The sequence below is a fragment of the Muscardinus avellanarius genome (genome assembly GCF_963383645.1).
Source record: "Muscardinus avellanarius genome assembly, chromosome: 16".
NCBI classification, from domain to species: domain Eukaryota; kingdom Metazoa; phylum Chordata; class Mammalia; order Rodentia; family Gliridae; genus Muscardinus; species Muscardinus avellanarius.
The window spans coordinates 52,439,527-52,454,973 of record NC_137802.1 but is presented as its reverse complement, the minus strand read 5'-3'; the positions used below and the strand labels follow the sequence as shown (position 1 = coordinate 52,454,973).

The following is a 15,447-nucleotide window of genomic DNA, read 5'->3' as shown; positions in this document are numbered from 1 at the left end:
TTTCTTCTCCCCGTCCCACTTAAGGGGCAAGGGAAGAACCCAGGTTCCATCCCCTGAATTATATTTGTTTGCTGGGTGGCCTGGCTGGTGCTCAGAGGCCTGTCTAGAGAGGATACTCATTCCCTACTGCCAGCTGGACGTGCGTTTCTGCGCTTAATCACTGAACCGAGAGTGTGCTCTCCCAGGGAGGCTTCTCTCCTTCAGGAGGGTACTTTGGGGAACAAAGTAATCAGGGATATTGGTTCCCCTTTGAGGAAGTGCTGCTGTTTGCTTTGGGGTCTGGGCTCGGGGCCTCACTGATAGAAGAGCGTATCCCTTCCCTCCTCTTCTCACCTCCTTGGAACCCCAAAATTCAGGCAGCAGCTAGAAGAGTTATCCTTTTCTGTTAGACCAGGATTTTTTTTTTTCCAAAGCACACTTGTCCTTTGGTTCTATAGAGCAGGCTGGCTCCCTTTCCCTTTAGCCCATCCTCATTTTTTGGGCACTGACCCCCAGTGTTCCAAAATACTGCTTGTGAATTTAGAAAATGTGAACCTGATGTGGGGATGGGCATCTTCTGCATCGCCTTGAGCCATAGGGGTGAGCTGGCTGGGAGTTCGTGAATGCCTCTGTATTTTGAGGTCTCACCGAAGCTTCTGAGCTGTGTGGTTGTCTTTGGTGCTGCTAACCCTTGGCTCCATTTGACCAATGGTCTGTCTGAGTAGTGAGCAAAGCAATACCATGCCCATTTCTGTGTTCTTCCTTCCCTGCTCCTCCTTTGGAGAAGCAGTAATTCCACGGGGGACTGCAAAGTAGCACTTTACAAGTGGCTCTGTGGCATTCATCCCAGGAGCCACCAGCTCTTCCTGCACCAGCTGTTTTTACTCCCCGCTCAGCTCCCTTACTGCTTTTATTTTGAACTGCTTCCCAACTTGGCAGGGCCTCCTTGAAGGATGAGCCCAGTTAGCAAGAGTGTGTTTGAAATCAGCAGAGAGGAGCATCTGTTCTTCAGCCCCTAGCAAAATCATGTGAGACAAAGACCCCAGAACAATCATTGGTTCTAAATCGGTGATAGCCTCTCTGCCTCCCCAGTCAGAGCTCAAGCCAAACTCTTCTCTCCTCTTCCCTCTTGCATTAACCCCTTGCTGATCCTCAGGGACCACTCCCCCCAACATCCCTGTTCTTGGGTGAGGGATGTTGGACAGAGCCCATTTGCTTGTGCTGCAGATGGGAGTGTTGCTAACATGTTTGCTCTTGGTTGATGGACAAGGTACAGAAGCCAGGGAGTGAAAATAGTTAATAATGAGAAGGGGAAGAGCTAGGTGCCTGTTTCGTAGTTTATCATGTTTGAAAATTAGGGGTAATGGCATCTCCCCACTTTAGGATGCTCAAATAGACTTTGGGTGACATCTCTCTTTTCAGAGCCCAGATGTCCTACAGGTTGAACTCTGATGTGGAAAAAATGGGAGGTGGGAAAGGAGTGGGATTGTGTGTGTTTGCATGAGTGTGTGTAGCTTCAGGCCTTGGGAGTTGGCAAGAGGGAGGGAAGAAAGAGCAAAACCTTAGGAAGGTCTTTCCTGTATTGGGGGATCCTGCTCTGAGTCTCCGTAATCCTCCACTGTGAATCGGGGTGGGTGGGTGCCGGGGAATAAATCTCCTATGAGAGCATCTCTAAGAGACTGGTATTGAATGGTGCCCTCCCTGATCTTCTCTTACTGAGTTTTGATTAACTTGAGGCGACAGCTTCAGAAGAGGAAGGCCAGGTGTGAGGCCCCCGTTCATCCCTGTTTATGTAACCTTTGCAGTGGCCAGTACAGTCAACATGGCAGGAGTCCACTTCCCCTCTTCTAGAGCCCAGACAGAAGTAACTGGCATTCTTGGCTGGCATTTAGCCAACATTCACACACCCCCAACCCCGGAGGTGCTGGGGATTGAACCCAGGGGCTTCTACCTCCAAGCTATGCCTCCCAGCCCCTTTTTTTTTTTTTTTTTTTTTTTTTTTTTTTTTTTTTTTTTTTTTTTTGGTGATACTGAGGATGGAACCCAGGGGCATTCTTCCTCCAAGCTACGCCCCTAGCCCAATTTTTTATTCTTTATTTTGAAACAGGGTCTCATTGAGTTGTAAAGAGCCTCACTTAAGTAGCTGAGGCTGGCCCTGAACCGTGATCCTCCTGTCTCAGCTTCCCAAATGCTGAAGCGTGCGCCACCACACCGGGTTCCAGCCCTATTTTTTTTTTTATTATTTATTTGAAACAAGGTCTCACTAAGTTGCAGAAGGCCTCACTAAGTATCTGAGGCTGTCCTCAAACCTCGATCCTCCTGTCTCAGCCTCCCAAATCCTGGGATTACAAGTGTCCGCCACCATGCTTGGCCCCAGTCCTGTTTTTTTATTCTTTATTTAGAAACAGGGTCTCGCTGAGTTGCAGAGCGCCTCCCCAAATAGGTGAGGCTGGCCGTGAGCTGCACTCCTGTCGCAGGATCCCAAGTACTGAGATTACAAGCGAGTGCCACCACCCCTGCTCATCACTTCTAATTCTTAATATTGTCCGCTAAATATACAAAGACAACCACAGTTTTCAAAGGCTACTGAGGTTTTAGGTAGCAGAAAGCTTTAAAAAGCACCACGCTCCCCTGGATGTTTTTAAGCCCCAAGGGCAGCTGCTTTTTGGCTTTCAGCTGACCTCAGAAACTAGAAATACTTATTTCAGGCCCGGTCCCACTGGCCACTGTGGTCAAGGGTGGAAAGCACCTGCCAGGTGTTGCTGGAGGTTGCTAAGGAGACTTCAAGCTCAGCGGTGGAAGAGTAGCCCCCTCCCAACCCTGCCTTTCGCAGGCGTTTAAACCTCAGCAGTGTCGCGCGCCCCCTGTGTGCCAGACTCGGTAAAGAGCAAATCAGACTCGGGCGCCCAGTTCTCACAATCCACCCTCCCCCTGTAGCCACTGGTCCTACTTTGTAAATGATAGAGCAACGGACGAAGGGCCGTGGGGTCGGGTTCCAGGCGTAACTAGCCCTGGGACCTTGAGCCTAGTCCCCGCCAGGCTGGCCCCCGGGACTTCCTTCGCCAGGCCCAGCTGCAGCTCCAGCTCACAACTCAAGCTCGGGGTTCGAGGCGGCGCGGGCCGAGGCCACCTGCCGCCCGGGGCGCGAGGGCGGGCCGCCTCGACGCCAGCCAATCGCGTCGAGCCCCGCCCCCGCCGCCGGAAGCGGAAGTGGGCGTCGCCCCGAGCAACCACGACATCCGGCTTTCCGAGTTTGGCGGCGGGAAGGGCGATGAGTAAAGGCCGGGCCGAAGCCGCCGCGGGAGGTAACCGGCGGGGCAGGGCTGGGGAGGGGGCGGAGAGGCCGGCGGTGACCCCTGCGCCCCGTCTCTCTCCGCAGCCCCCGCCATCCTCCTGAGGTACCTGCAGGAGCAGAACCGACCCTACAGCGCCCAGGATGTGTTCGGGAACCTGCAGCGGGAACACGGACTGGGCAAGGCGGTGAGGCCCGCTGGGGACTCCCTCCCCGAGAGCCCTGAGGCCGCGCTCGGGACCCCCGCCTGGGCCAGAGAGCCCCCTGACTGTCCGCCCTCTCCTCCGCCAGGCGGTGGTGAAGGCGCTGGAGCAGCTGGCCCAGCAAGGCAAGATCAAAGAGAAGATGTACGGCAAGCAGAAGATCTATTTTGCCGATCAGGTGAGAACGTGCGCGAATGATCACCCATGTGAGCGTCCGACGTTGGTAGTATCAAGCGGTATCAGCTTGCTTTGGGAGAGTTAAGGCACCTCACAAAACTAACCTATCGTAACCTCAGACATCCTGAAATCAAGGTGTGTGCTTTTTTGGAGGGTGGGGGGTGATACTGGAGATTGAGCCCGAAGGCATTCTTCCTCTGAACTACACTTCCAGCCCTTTTTAATTTATTTATTTTTGCTGAAGATTTAAAGTTTATTAGATAGAAATACAGAAAATAGAAATACAGCTCCATACTAGACTGGCATGGAGGGGTGACTTGAATACACCCCCCTTTTTATTTTGAAACAGAGTCTACGTAGGTTGATGGGAGTCTCAAATTGCTGGGGCAGGCCTCAAACCCGTGATCCTCCTGTCTCAGCCTCCCAAGTACAGGGATTACAGGCATCTACCGCCATGCCTGGCTTTTTGTACTCCATTTCTTTCTTTTCTTTCTTTTTTTTTTTTAATTTTATTTTTTGATGGTACTGGAGATGGAACCCAGGGGCTTTCTACCTCAGGGCTATACTCCCAGACCTATTTTATATTTTATTTGGAAATAAACTCTCACTAAGTTGCTGAGAGCCTCACTCAGTACCTGAGGCTGGCTTCAAATCTGTGCAATCCTCCTGTCTCAGCCTCCCAAACGCTGGGATCACAAGCATGCGCCACCATGCTCGACTTAACTTTTATTTTTGGTACTGAAGATTATATGGGGGGGGGGTGCCATTCGACCTCTGAATCACACTCCCAACCCTATTTTATTTTATTTCTGTTTTTGTTGCACTAAGGATAGAACCCAGGGGCATTCGACCTCTGACTTACACCTCCAGCCCTATTTTTTATCCTTTATTTTGAAATAGGGTCTCACTGAGTTGCAAAGGGTCTAAGTAGCTGAGGCTGTCCACACAACTGCGATCCTCTGCCTCCCAAATGCTGGGATTATAAGCATGTGCCACCATGCCCGGCTTCCAACCCTTTCTTATTTTTTATTTTGAAACAGGATCTCCCTAAGTGCCAGTGTTGGCCTTGAGCTTGCAGTCCTCATGTCTCAGCCTTCCAAGTACTGGGGTTATAGACATGCACTGTCATGCCTGGCCCAGCCACCTCTTGTTCATCTTTAGATTTCATTCAGGCATCACCTCCAGAAACCTTTTCCTGGATAGTGTGCACTCTGTCTCTTCCTGGCCTTCACCTCTCTCGAGGCATAATGCATTATTTTCCTGTTTCCCTCACTGAGTTCCTCTACTATGGCTCCCATTTCTCACTCATTTATTCAGCACCTCCACAGTAGCTAACATCCAGAAAACACTGATTTAACTGAACCAAACCATTTCCAGAGCTAATTTTTCTGTAACCAGCTATTGCCTCATACTACCCTAAAAAATCCTTCAAAGGAGGGGTCGGCAAACTTGTTCTATACAGGGCCACAGTATCTAACTTCGGAGTCCATATGGTTTCTTGTCATAATTATTGAACTCTGCTATCATAGAGCAAAAGCGGTTATAGGCTATGTAAATAATGAGCATGGCTATATATTTATATTTTTTCTTTCCTTTTTTTTTTATTTTGGAATGGTCCTGTTTGGTTGCTGAGAGTCCAAGTTGCTGAGGTTGGTCTTAAACCTGCAGTTCTTCTGTCTCAGCCTCACAAGTGGTGGGAATACAGGCGTTTGCCACCACGCACGGCTATGTGGACTCCCATCTTTGTCCTTTACATAATTTGCCACATTATTTCTTGTACTTTCTCTTGTCTTGGCAGGACCAGTTTGACATGGTGAGTGATGCTGACCTGCACAGCCTGGATGCCAAAATCGTGGCCCTCACTGCCAAGGTGCAGAGCTTGCAGCAGAGCTGCCGCCACATGGAGGCTGGTAGGACCCCCTCCCCGCGACAGAGGGCAGGAATTGCTAAGTAAATGGTTCTTTGGAAGCCAGGCGTGGTGGTGCATGCTTGTAATCCCAGCATTTGGGAGGTTGAGACGGGAGGATCACAGTTTATGGACAGCCTCAGCTACTCTGAAGCCCTTTGCAATCCAGTGAGACTCTATTTAAAAAAAAAAAAATAAGTAATAGCTGGGCATGGTGGCACATGCTTGTAATCCCAGCATTCCAGAGGCTGAGACTAGAGGAGGATCACGGTTCACAGACAGCCTCAGCTAGTACTTAGTGAGGCCCTTTGCAACTCAGTGAGACCCTGTTTCAAAATAAAGAATAAAAGCTAAGTGTGGTGGTGCGTGCTTGTAATCCCCGCGCTTGGGAGGCTGAGACAGGAGGATCGTGCGGGTTCAAAGCCAGCCTCACCTGGCTTAAGAGACCCTGTATCCAAATAAAATATTAAGAAAATAGGTCTGGGAGTGTAGCCCGGAGGTAGAAGGCCCCTGGGTTCCATCTCCAGTACCACAAATAAGGGAAAGAAGGAAGGAATAAAAAATAGGGCAGGGTATCCAGGCATGGTGGTACACGCTTGTAATCCCAGAATTTGGGAGGCTGAGAAAGGATTGCACATGTTCAAAGCCAGCCTCAGCTACTTAGTGAGGCTCTCGGCAACTTAGTGAAACCCTGTTTCCAAATAAAATATAAAAAATAGGTTTGGAAATATAGCCCAGAGGTAGGAGGCCCCTGAGTTCCATACTCAGCACTACAAAAAAAATAAGTAACAGCAAGGTGTGGTGGCTCATGCTTGTAACCCCAGCATTCGGGAGGCTGAGACTGCAGGATCATGGTTTTTGGATAGCCTTAGCTACATAGTCAGGCACTCCACAACTTAGTGAGACCCTGTTTCAAAATAAAGAATAAAAAATAGGGCAGGGTAGCCATGGCGTGGTGGCCTATGCTTGTAATCCCAGCATTTGTTTTTTGTTTTTTTGGTGGTACTAGGGACTGGAGAGGGTATACTTCCAGACCTATTTTATACTTTATTTGGAAATAGGGTCTCACTAAGTTGATGAGAACCTAAGTAGCTGAGGCTGGCTTCGAACCTATGTAATCCTCCTGTCTCAGCCTCCCAAGCACAGGGATAACAAGCGTGCACCACCATGCCCAGCTTTAATCCCAGCATTTGGGATGCTTGAGACTGGAGGATCACTACTTAGTGAGGCCCTTTGCAACTCAGTGAGACCTGGTTTCAAAATAAAGAATAAAAAAAATAGGGCTGAGGGTATAGCTCAAAGGTCAAATGCCCCTGGGGTTCCATCTCCAGACCTGCAGTAAATAAATAGATAAATAAATAAATAAATAAATAAAAAACTGGGCTGGGGGTATAGCTCAGAGGTAGGAATGCCCCTGGGTTTCATTACCAGTACTGGGGGGGGGAAGGCTCATTGGCTGTAGTATCTTGCTGCATCCAAGATCCCTTTGCTGGGCTACCTGAGGCATTACATTCAAAACCATGTGGAGTATGCCAGGCGTGGTGGCGCACGCTTGTAATCCCCGCGCTTGGGAGGCTGAGACGAGGATAACGCAGGTTCGAAGCTAGCCTCAGCTACTTAGGCTCTCAGCAACTAAAGTGAGACCCTGTTTCCAAATAAAATATAAAATGGGTCTAGGAGTATATCCCGGAGGTAGAAAGCCTCTGGGTTCCACCCACAGTACCACCAAAAAAACCAAAAAACCATGTGGAGTAACTGATGCCTTTGTGGACCCGTGGGCATCCCTGCTGTGATCGGAGCTCACCACCATCTTTTCCTCCATTCCTTCTGACCACACCTTAGTCCGCCGTCACACCTTACTACTACCTGTAGGTGGAAGACCAAAGAAAAATAGAAAACTTTGCTTGTAATTCTGTAAGCCTTATTTTTCTGAGTATGTCAAAATGTAGGATCCTACTCAGATAGATCCAAGAGCAAAGTGGAAGTCTGTCTCCCACCTCAGGGAGAACCTTCTCCTCAGGGGTAGCAAGTGACCCCAGGGGCATTGGTTACAGAGCTAAAGGAGCTAAATAGTGCCCTGACCACTCCGGAGATGCAGAAAGAGATCCAGGAGCTAACGAAGGAGTGTGCCAGCTACACGGAGAGACTGAGGAACATCAAAGCGGCCACCAACCATGTGACCCCAGAAGAGAAGGAGCAGGTGACGGGCGGGAGGCGGAGGCCATATGGGTCTGGAGAGCACGAGGGCTGAGGGCATACAGGAGCCTGCTTTTTTCTCCTAGGTATACAGAGAGAGGCAGAAATACTGTAAGGAGTGGAGGAAGCGCAAGAGGATGGTGAGTCAGCGGGTGCTCCAAGGGAGGCTCTGGAAGTGCTTTTTTATTTGATTGGATTTTTGGTGGTACTGGGTTCCTGGAAGCCCTTTTACCTCCAGGCTACACTCCCAGACCTATTTTACACTTTTTTATTTGGAAACAGGGTCTCTTAAGCCAGCACGGCTGGCTTGAACCTGCACGATCCTCCCGTCTCCGCCTCCCAAGCGCGAGGATGCGTGCGACACCACGCCCGGCTCTTTTTATTTTTATTTTTTGTGGTACTGGGGATGGAATCCAGAGGCATTCTACCTCCAAGCTACACCCCAGCCCTATTTTTTATTCTTTATTTTGAAACAGGGTCTCACTGAGTTGCAAAGGGCCTCACTAAGTAGCTGAGGCTGTCTGCGAACCGAAATCCTCAGGTCTCAGCCTCCCGAATGCTGGGATTACAAGCGTGCGCCACCACGCCTGGCCAGAAGTGCTTTTGAAATTGTCAATTACCAGAGAAACTGCTGCCAGTATTAATATCTGATGGGTGTACCCGGTACTGCCAGTCTGAAAGGGGGTGGTTTTGTTTCCTCAGGCAACAGAGCTGTCTGATGCGATCCTTGAAGGATACCCCAAGAGCAAGCAGCAGTTCTTTGTAAGTGGCACTGTTCCTGGCTCCCCCGGCTCTTCCCCACGGGGCGTCTCATTCACTCGTGTCCCTGCCCCACAGGAAGAAGTTGGGATAGAGACTGATGAAGATTATAAAGTCACTCTCCCAGACCCCTGAGGGCCTCGTGGGGCCGGGAGTGCGGCCGTGCCCGGTGCCGGGCTGCCTTTTTCTGTCTTTCTGCTGCTCTCCCACTTAAGGCAGAGAAGTGAGGGGGAGGCCCGCACCAGGGAGCGAGGGCTGGTGGCTGGGAAGGGAGGCCGCAGCCATCTCACAGTGCACGTCACTCGCAGTGGCTTGGCCGTAACACGCACACTTGGAACGAAGCTAAAGGAAAGCATTTCACAATATTTATTGTGACGTAATTTGATATAAAAATATTTAATTTCCTCTGGACATTCACACTTCCCAGGTATCAAACCTGGGGAAGGCAGCAGGGAGCCTGGGAGACAAGGTAGAGAGAGGCTTCCACACACCAGCGCTTGGGACCCGGCCTCTCACCCAGGTGACCTTTTACCCCACCCCCACGCCCCAGGCAACACTGGGAGCTGGTAGAGACCCAGATCTGCTGGGCAAAGGCCAAGGTGGTTTTGAGGCTCAGTTGTTATTCCAAAATTATATTTGTAGCAAAACTGCATTTTTGGTGTTTAAGAAAATAAAGTTTTCAATATGTAGTGCTATGTTACACCTGCCCTTGCTGCGCAGCACTACTTACTGCCTGTGGGAACAGAGAGGGCAGGAATCCTCAGGCAGGGTGCTTTCCCTAGACCCCCAGCAGCAGAGGACAGCCGCCATGACATGAGGCAAAAGTAGGAACCACGTGGGCCTGCCCTGAGCCGGCCAGAAAGCCCTGCTTTCACCTCGGACTGGCCTGGCAGCCCTTGTTTAGGCACAGGGTGGCCTTTCACCCGTTATGGCTGTGGGACTATTTCCTCTTATTTTCTCCCACCCATCTACTGCCAAAATATCCAAACTTGGGCCAAAGGTTGCCCAAGAGACCAACACAGAGGCAAACAGTTTCCAAATATATATAGATCATGAGCAGAAATCAAAGGCTTAAGAGACAGGGCTGAGGCCAGGAGCTCTTTGGGGTACCCAGAACAGACTCCTGCCAGAGGATTTATATGGGGAGGGGAAGACTGGGTAGGTTCAACTTTATGGTCAATATAATAAATTAATCAAAGCTTTCACAAAACAAAAGGCCCTGGCTCCACTTCATCTTCAGTGGGGCTAGGAAAACCAAACACCAAGTAGAAACCAGCTGACCGGTGTGAGGTGTCAGAGTCCAGTCTCATAGACCCAGCAGTTCCACGGCCAAGGGGACTCCAAGCTCTTGTGTTGGCCATTCTGCAGGATTCCAGGAGCATCAGTAAAGTTGGTTTTTCAATTGATGCAAAACACCAATCACAATCTCCCGCAGGGTCTGGTGGGGGCAACAGGGAAAGACAATCCTCAGATAAAGGGACAGAGCCATCTTTGACGCGCTGTGTGTGTGTATGTGTGGGTTGGGGAGACTAGGGATCCAACCCAGGGGCATTCTTTCTATGTCCGAGCTATACCCCCAGCACTTTTTATATATTTCGAGTCAGGGTCTTACTAGGTTGCTGAGAGTCCTACTATGTTGCTGATGCTATCCTCAAACCTGTGATCCTCTCTTCTGTCTCAGCCTCCCAAATATGGGGATCACAGGCATCTACCACCACACCCATCTGACATGCTCTTTATTTTTTGGTGGTAATAAGGATTAAACCCAGGATATTTTACCTCTGATCTATACCCCCAGCCCTTTTTATTTTGAAACAGGGTCTTGCTACGTTGCCAAGGCTGGCTTTCAACCTGCAACTCTACTGTCTGAACCTCCAAAGTACAGGGATTACAGGTGTCTGCCACCATGCCTATGCCTGATATGCTCTTTAGAAAAGTGCATTAAGCCAGGCACAGTGGTACATGCTTGTAATCCCACTACTTGGGAGGCTGAGACAGGAGGATCATGGGGTCTCAGCCAGCCTCGGCTACTTAGGCCCTATTTCAAAATAAAAAATAGGGCTTGAAGGTAGAATGCCCCTGGGTTCAATCCCCAGTACTACAAAAAGGAAAAAAAATGGATTAAACCAAGCTGGGTGGTGCACACCTGTAATCCAAGATGACAGGTTAACAGCCAACCTCAGCTACTTAGTGAGGCCCTCCTAAGTAACTTGGTGAAACTGCTTCAAAAAATGGCTGAGAGGCTGGGTGTGGTGGCACGTGCAAGCGCGCGTGCATGCACACACACCCGCGCACTCAGGAAGCAGACACCCAGAGGTTTGAGGACAGCGTCAGCTACTTAGCAAGGCCCTTTGCAATTCAGTGAGACCCTGTTTCAAAAGTAAAATTTTAAAAAGTGTAGCTCAGAGGTAGAATGCCCCTGGGTTCCATCCCCAGTACCACACACACAAAAAAAATGTTTCACAATAAAAATGCTGGAAAACAGGAAAAATCTCAGATAAGTTCAAGCCAGAGAAAAAGCAACCAGGGCTCAAAAACAGACGGTGCAATACCATTAGCACATCTCTTTATGATGAGTAAATAAGTCGTCCTTGGGGCAACTACTTTTTAGAGGTGAGGTCCTAGAATCTGTTTCCAAAAACTCCATGTAACTCTGCTGCTGGTGATCAAGGCTTCTCCATGGACCACTGGGTAGAAGCAAATAAAGCAGCAAACAAAACAAAACACAAGTCAGCGTGGCAGCGCACGCTTGTAATCCCAGCATTCAGGAGGTTGAGACAGGATTGCGCAGGTTCGAAGTCAGCCTCAACTACTTAGTGAGGCCCTTTGCAACTCAGTGAGACCCTGTTTCAAAATAAAGAATAAAAAATAAGGCTGGCGGTGTTGCTTGTAGGTAGACTGTCTCTGGGTTCCACCCCCAGTACCAAAAATACAAAAAATTAAACACTAAACAACCGAGCGGGGCCTGGTATTGATGCGCACCAGACGTGCCAGACTTTACATGAAAACGGCTGGCAGCAGAGAAGCGGAGACAGAAGAATGTGAAAGACGTGGACGCCCCTTAAACATACAAGATTGTACGTTGCAGACTCCCTCAAACTTCCCCTGTTTTTCTGAACAAACGCTCGAGCCACTGTGAGGGTGGCCTGAGAACCCCAGGCCCGATGCCCCTACCTGAGGCTTGCAGTGCTCCTCAATCCAGCTGAAGACACAGGCTGACAGTTCCTGGAAGCTGGCCACAGAGATGGAGGCATTGAAGGACTGGAACAGGGAATCCATGATGCCTTGAAATACGTTGAACTTGACCTGGTCAGAGACCTGGTCCTCCCCTTCGTGGGGGTTGTCCTGGTGCGCCTTCACGATCTGCTCATAGTTCCTGCAAGGAAGCAGGCAAAGATGAGGTGCTGCAGGGACTCAACCAGCCTAGGAAGAATGAGGTTACCCTGTGTACTGGCCCCCCAGGAAGGGACCCCAGAGAGTTCTGGGGGTGTGTTCAGCATCAGCTAGATACAGCCACTTGGTCAGAATCGGTGCCTCCAGCCTACCCTTCGTTAATCCCACAGGCCTTTCCTGAGCATTTTCTACATATGAGGGGCTGTTGGGGATAAAGTCTTGCTTCACAGTGGCCAGCTCAGGGATCTAGAGTATTATCTACATGTCTTGACTGATGTGGCCTTTGGACCGGGGGAAAGGGCACTGAAGCCAGCCCCCCGAGTCCCCTCCAAAGCCGATTCCCCCAATGCAGCACCCTCTTACACTTTCATTATCTTTAGGGCTGTCACATCCTTGCGTAGTGTAGACACCTCCTCTTCCTGCTTTTTCTTTTCCTTATGCAAAAACTGGATGTAGTCAATGGCTGGGGTGAGGGCAGAGAAACAGCATGGGCACAGAGGAAGTCTCAAGCAGGACAAAGCAGCCAACCTTGTTTCCCCTCCCCCACGCCCCGCCATCCAACTACAGCACCAGCCAGGCCCAGAATAAATGTGCTGCCCCTTCCCAGCCCCGCTGACTCCACCCCTCAGCCCTCTCCTGGGACATACTCTTCTGTAGAACGATGGCTTTGCTGAGCTTTTGGGAGCCAATGGAGAAGTCCTGCTGCTGGCAGGTGGGGACGATGGTCTGAAGGTCATCATAGCCTCTCTGGGGAGAGAACAGGAGAAATGGGTTCCTTAACCCTGAGGGATTAAGGCAAACTGCACAAAGCTTTTTTTTTTTTTTTTTCTTTTTCTCTTTTTGCGGCACTGGGGATTGAACCCAGGGACATTCTACTTCTGAGCTGTACTCCCAGCCTGATTTTTTATTCTTTTTTTTGTGTGTGTGTGTGGGGGGGGGGTCTGGGAATGGAACCCAGGGGGTTCTTGACCTTAAAGCTACACCCCCTGCCCTATTTTTATTTTTTATTTTGAAACAGAGTCTAAGTTGCAGAGGGCCTCACTAAATAGCTGAAGCTGGCTGTGAACCCAGATCCTCCTGTCTCAGCCTCCCAAGTACTGGGATTACAAGGGTGCACCACCATGCCTTGGCTGACACAAAGCTCTTCTGTGATATCAGTTCTGTGCTTCCAAACTCAAAGGGTGGGGGTGGGAAAGGAGGAGTTATTCATGCCCAGCGTAGACCAGCTGCCCCTCAGTTTCAGACTGTCTTTAGGAGTCAGGACAGGGTGAACCTGATCATGCAAGTCCCTCCCAAGCTGGCTGAGGCACAGGCCTCCAGTCACCTTGATGGCGTCCCTCCTCTTCTGCTCAGCCTGAGTGTGCGCTCGACGCCGCCGGTCTTTGTAGGATTCCTTGTAGGACTCTTGGTGATAATCACTGTCTTCATCATCTAATCGGGGTGGGCGCAGGGAGAGGTGACCGTGGGGCCGGGAGGGAGCCCAGCTAGCCCACCTTTCCCTAGCTGAAAAGACCTGTTGCCCAGAGATGGTGGGTGGGCAGGAAAATCTAATTTCCTGGATGAGGTGGAAGAGAGAACGTATGTCCGGCACTCGAGTTCCAGCACCCCACGTGGGTGCCTAGCGTCCCCTGTCTGGGAAAGATGCTAAAATGATGGCATATCTGAGCCCCCCCAGGTGGGTGGTGGGAGTGTCACTGCCTACCTGTGTTGGGGACAGAAGAGGCACTGGTGGAACCGATGCTATTAGCTCTGGACACTACACTTCCCTTGTGGGTGCTTTCTATGAAAAACCCTGGAAAACAGAGGCCCCAGTCACTAAGGGACCGGGTCAAGTACACTGCCAGGCCTGTGGACAGCTGTGGGCACAGTGGCTTCCTCAAACGCCAGCCTCTTCCCTTCAAAGCCAGCCGTGCTGGGCCACACACTTCCTGCTATGCTGTGCTCCGATCTCCTGTCCCCAGTGTCTACACTGCTCCATAGGCCTGCGGTGGTGCCCTCTGACTCGCAAAGGGGCTTCTGGGCGCGAAAAGACTGACCGGCGGTCACTCTTCCCATCACTTCCCTGCTCCACAGCAGAGGAACCAGGTGCCACCCTGGTCGCTTCCTGCCCATCCTCCCGTTCTTCCTCGCTTCTCAAGCAGGACCTTGACTCAGAAACAGTGGACTGTGCTCAGGTGTGGCTGGCAAGGCCGGGAGGACCTACACGGCCAACGGGGAGCTGAGGCCGGCGGGGAGGCACTCACCGGGGTCCAGGCTGTTGTCACTGTAGGCGTACTCCACCTGTGGCACCGAGCAAGGAGACGCCTGTCAGCCCTGCCCTGCACCCCTCGGCGGCGCGCGGACGGGGATACGGATGACCGGCACGCACTGCCCGGGGCGGGCGGCCCGAGGTCCCCGAAGCCCAGCCGCCCGCCCCGCCCGGCCCTCCACCTGCACGCTCCGCACTCGGCCCCGCCGGCTCCCACCTCGGCGCACGGTGAGACCGTCTCCTCTGCAGCCCCGGGGCCGGGGAGCAGGGCAGACTTTGGGGGCCGGAGGGAAGCCCCCCGCCGCCCGGACCCTCTGCGCACGCGAGCCCGCCGCCCGCCCCTCGCCGGCGTGGCGCCCGGGGCTTGCCTTGACCCAGGGGTCCTCGGGAGAGGCGCTGGGCTCCGTCATCGTGGACCTACCGAGCCGGAAACGAGCCGGCGGCCGACCCCGCCCGCGAGGAAGAGGCGAGGCGCCCAGGTGACCGGAGCCGGCCAATCCGCGGCCCGGAGCGGGAGGCGGGGCGGGAGCGCGGCGCATGCGCGGCCCGCGGGACGCCGGCCCGAGTGGCTCTTCCGGGCCGCAGACCTAACTGCGGGTACCTGGGAGCCGTCCTCCAGCCCTCCCCCGGGTTAGGCTCTAGAATGGCGGCGACAAGAAGTACCTCCTATGAAATGGGGTCCATCAAAAGGCTTATGTGAAGGGCTGGGAGTGTAGGCAACGCCTGTACTTAGCATGTGCCAGGCCGGTTCCATCCTCAGCAGGGTACCACCACAAAATAGAAACGCATGTCTAAGTATTGTTGGAGATCTTGTGCACATGCACACGTCTCACCTGAACCTGCAGTCCTAGCCAGTTTGTCGGGAATTGAGCCGGGTTCACCGGCATCACACTCTCTGGCCCACAGGCTGCAAGCTCTGTGAGGGCAGAGCGGCCCCAGCATTCGTCTTCCTTTATCCAGCCCAGTATCTGGCAGGGCACTTGTGGAATTACCCTGCAAAAAGCTCGTTGTGCTGCTTTATAGATTAGAAAACAGAAGTATCCAGAAGCCTGGTGTGGTGGCGCACACTTGTAATCTCAGCGCTTGAAAGGCTGAGACAGGAGGGCTGCACAGGTTCGAAGCCAGCCTCAGCTACCTAGTGAGGCTCTCAGCAACTTAGTGAGACCCTGTTTCCAAATAAAGTATAAAATAGGTCTGAGAGTATAGCCCGGAGGTAGAAAGCCTCTGGGTTCCACCCCCAGTACCACACACACACACACACACACACACACACATCTAGAAAGTCCATAACTTA

General features: G+C 51.7%; 2 protein-coding genes across 2 annotated transcripts; one reads left to right on the top strand and one right to left on the bottom strand.

The window, feature by feature from the left end:
• Positions 1-3,250: 3,250 nt before the first annotated feature.
• Positions 3,251-8,647, top strand: PSMC3IP (PSMC3 interacting protein; the record flags this gene model as incomplete). Its single annotated transcript, XM_080713887.1, has 8 exons — positions 3,251-3,284; positions 3,359-3,459; positions 3,563-3,652; positions 5,450-5,561; positions 7,612-7,757; positions 7,840-7,893; positions 8,456-8,515; positions 8,591-8,647. 8 exons carry the CDS (start codon positions 3,251-3,253, stop codon positions 8,645-8,647), a joined length of 654 nt encoding a protein of 217 aa, XP_080570013.1.
• Positions 8,648-9,893: 1,246 nt separating this feature from the next.
• MLX (MAX dimerization protein MLX) lies at positions 9,894-14,563 on the bottom strand (the record flags this gene model as incomplete). Its single annotated transcript, XM_080713884.1, is given in 9 exon segments — positions 9,894-9,950; positions 11,687-11,888; positions 12,269-12,368; positions 12,553-12,652; positions 13,230-13,336; positions 13,608-13,697; positions 14,149-14,185; positions 14,371-14,485; positions 14,487-14,563. Coding segments are annotated over 9 exon segments (885 nt in total).
• Positions 14,564-15,447: the final 884 nt, after the last annotated feature.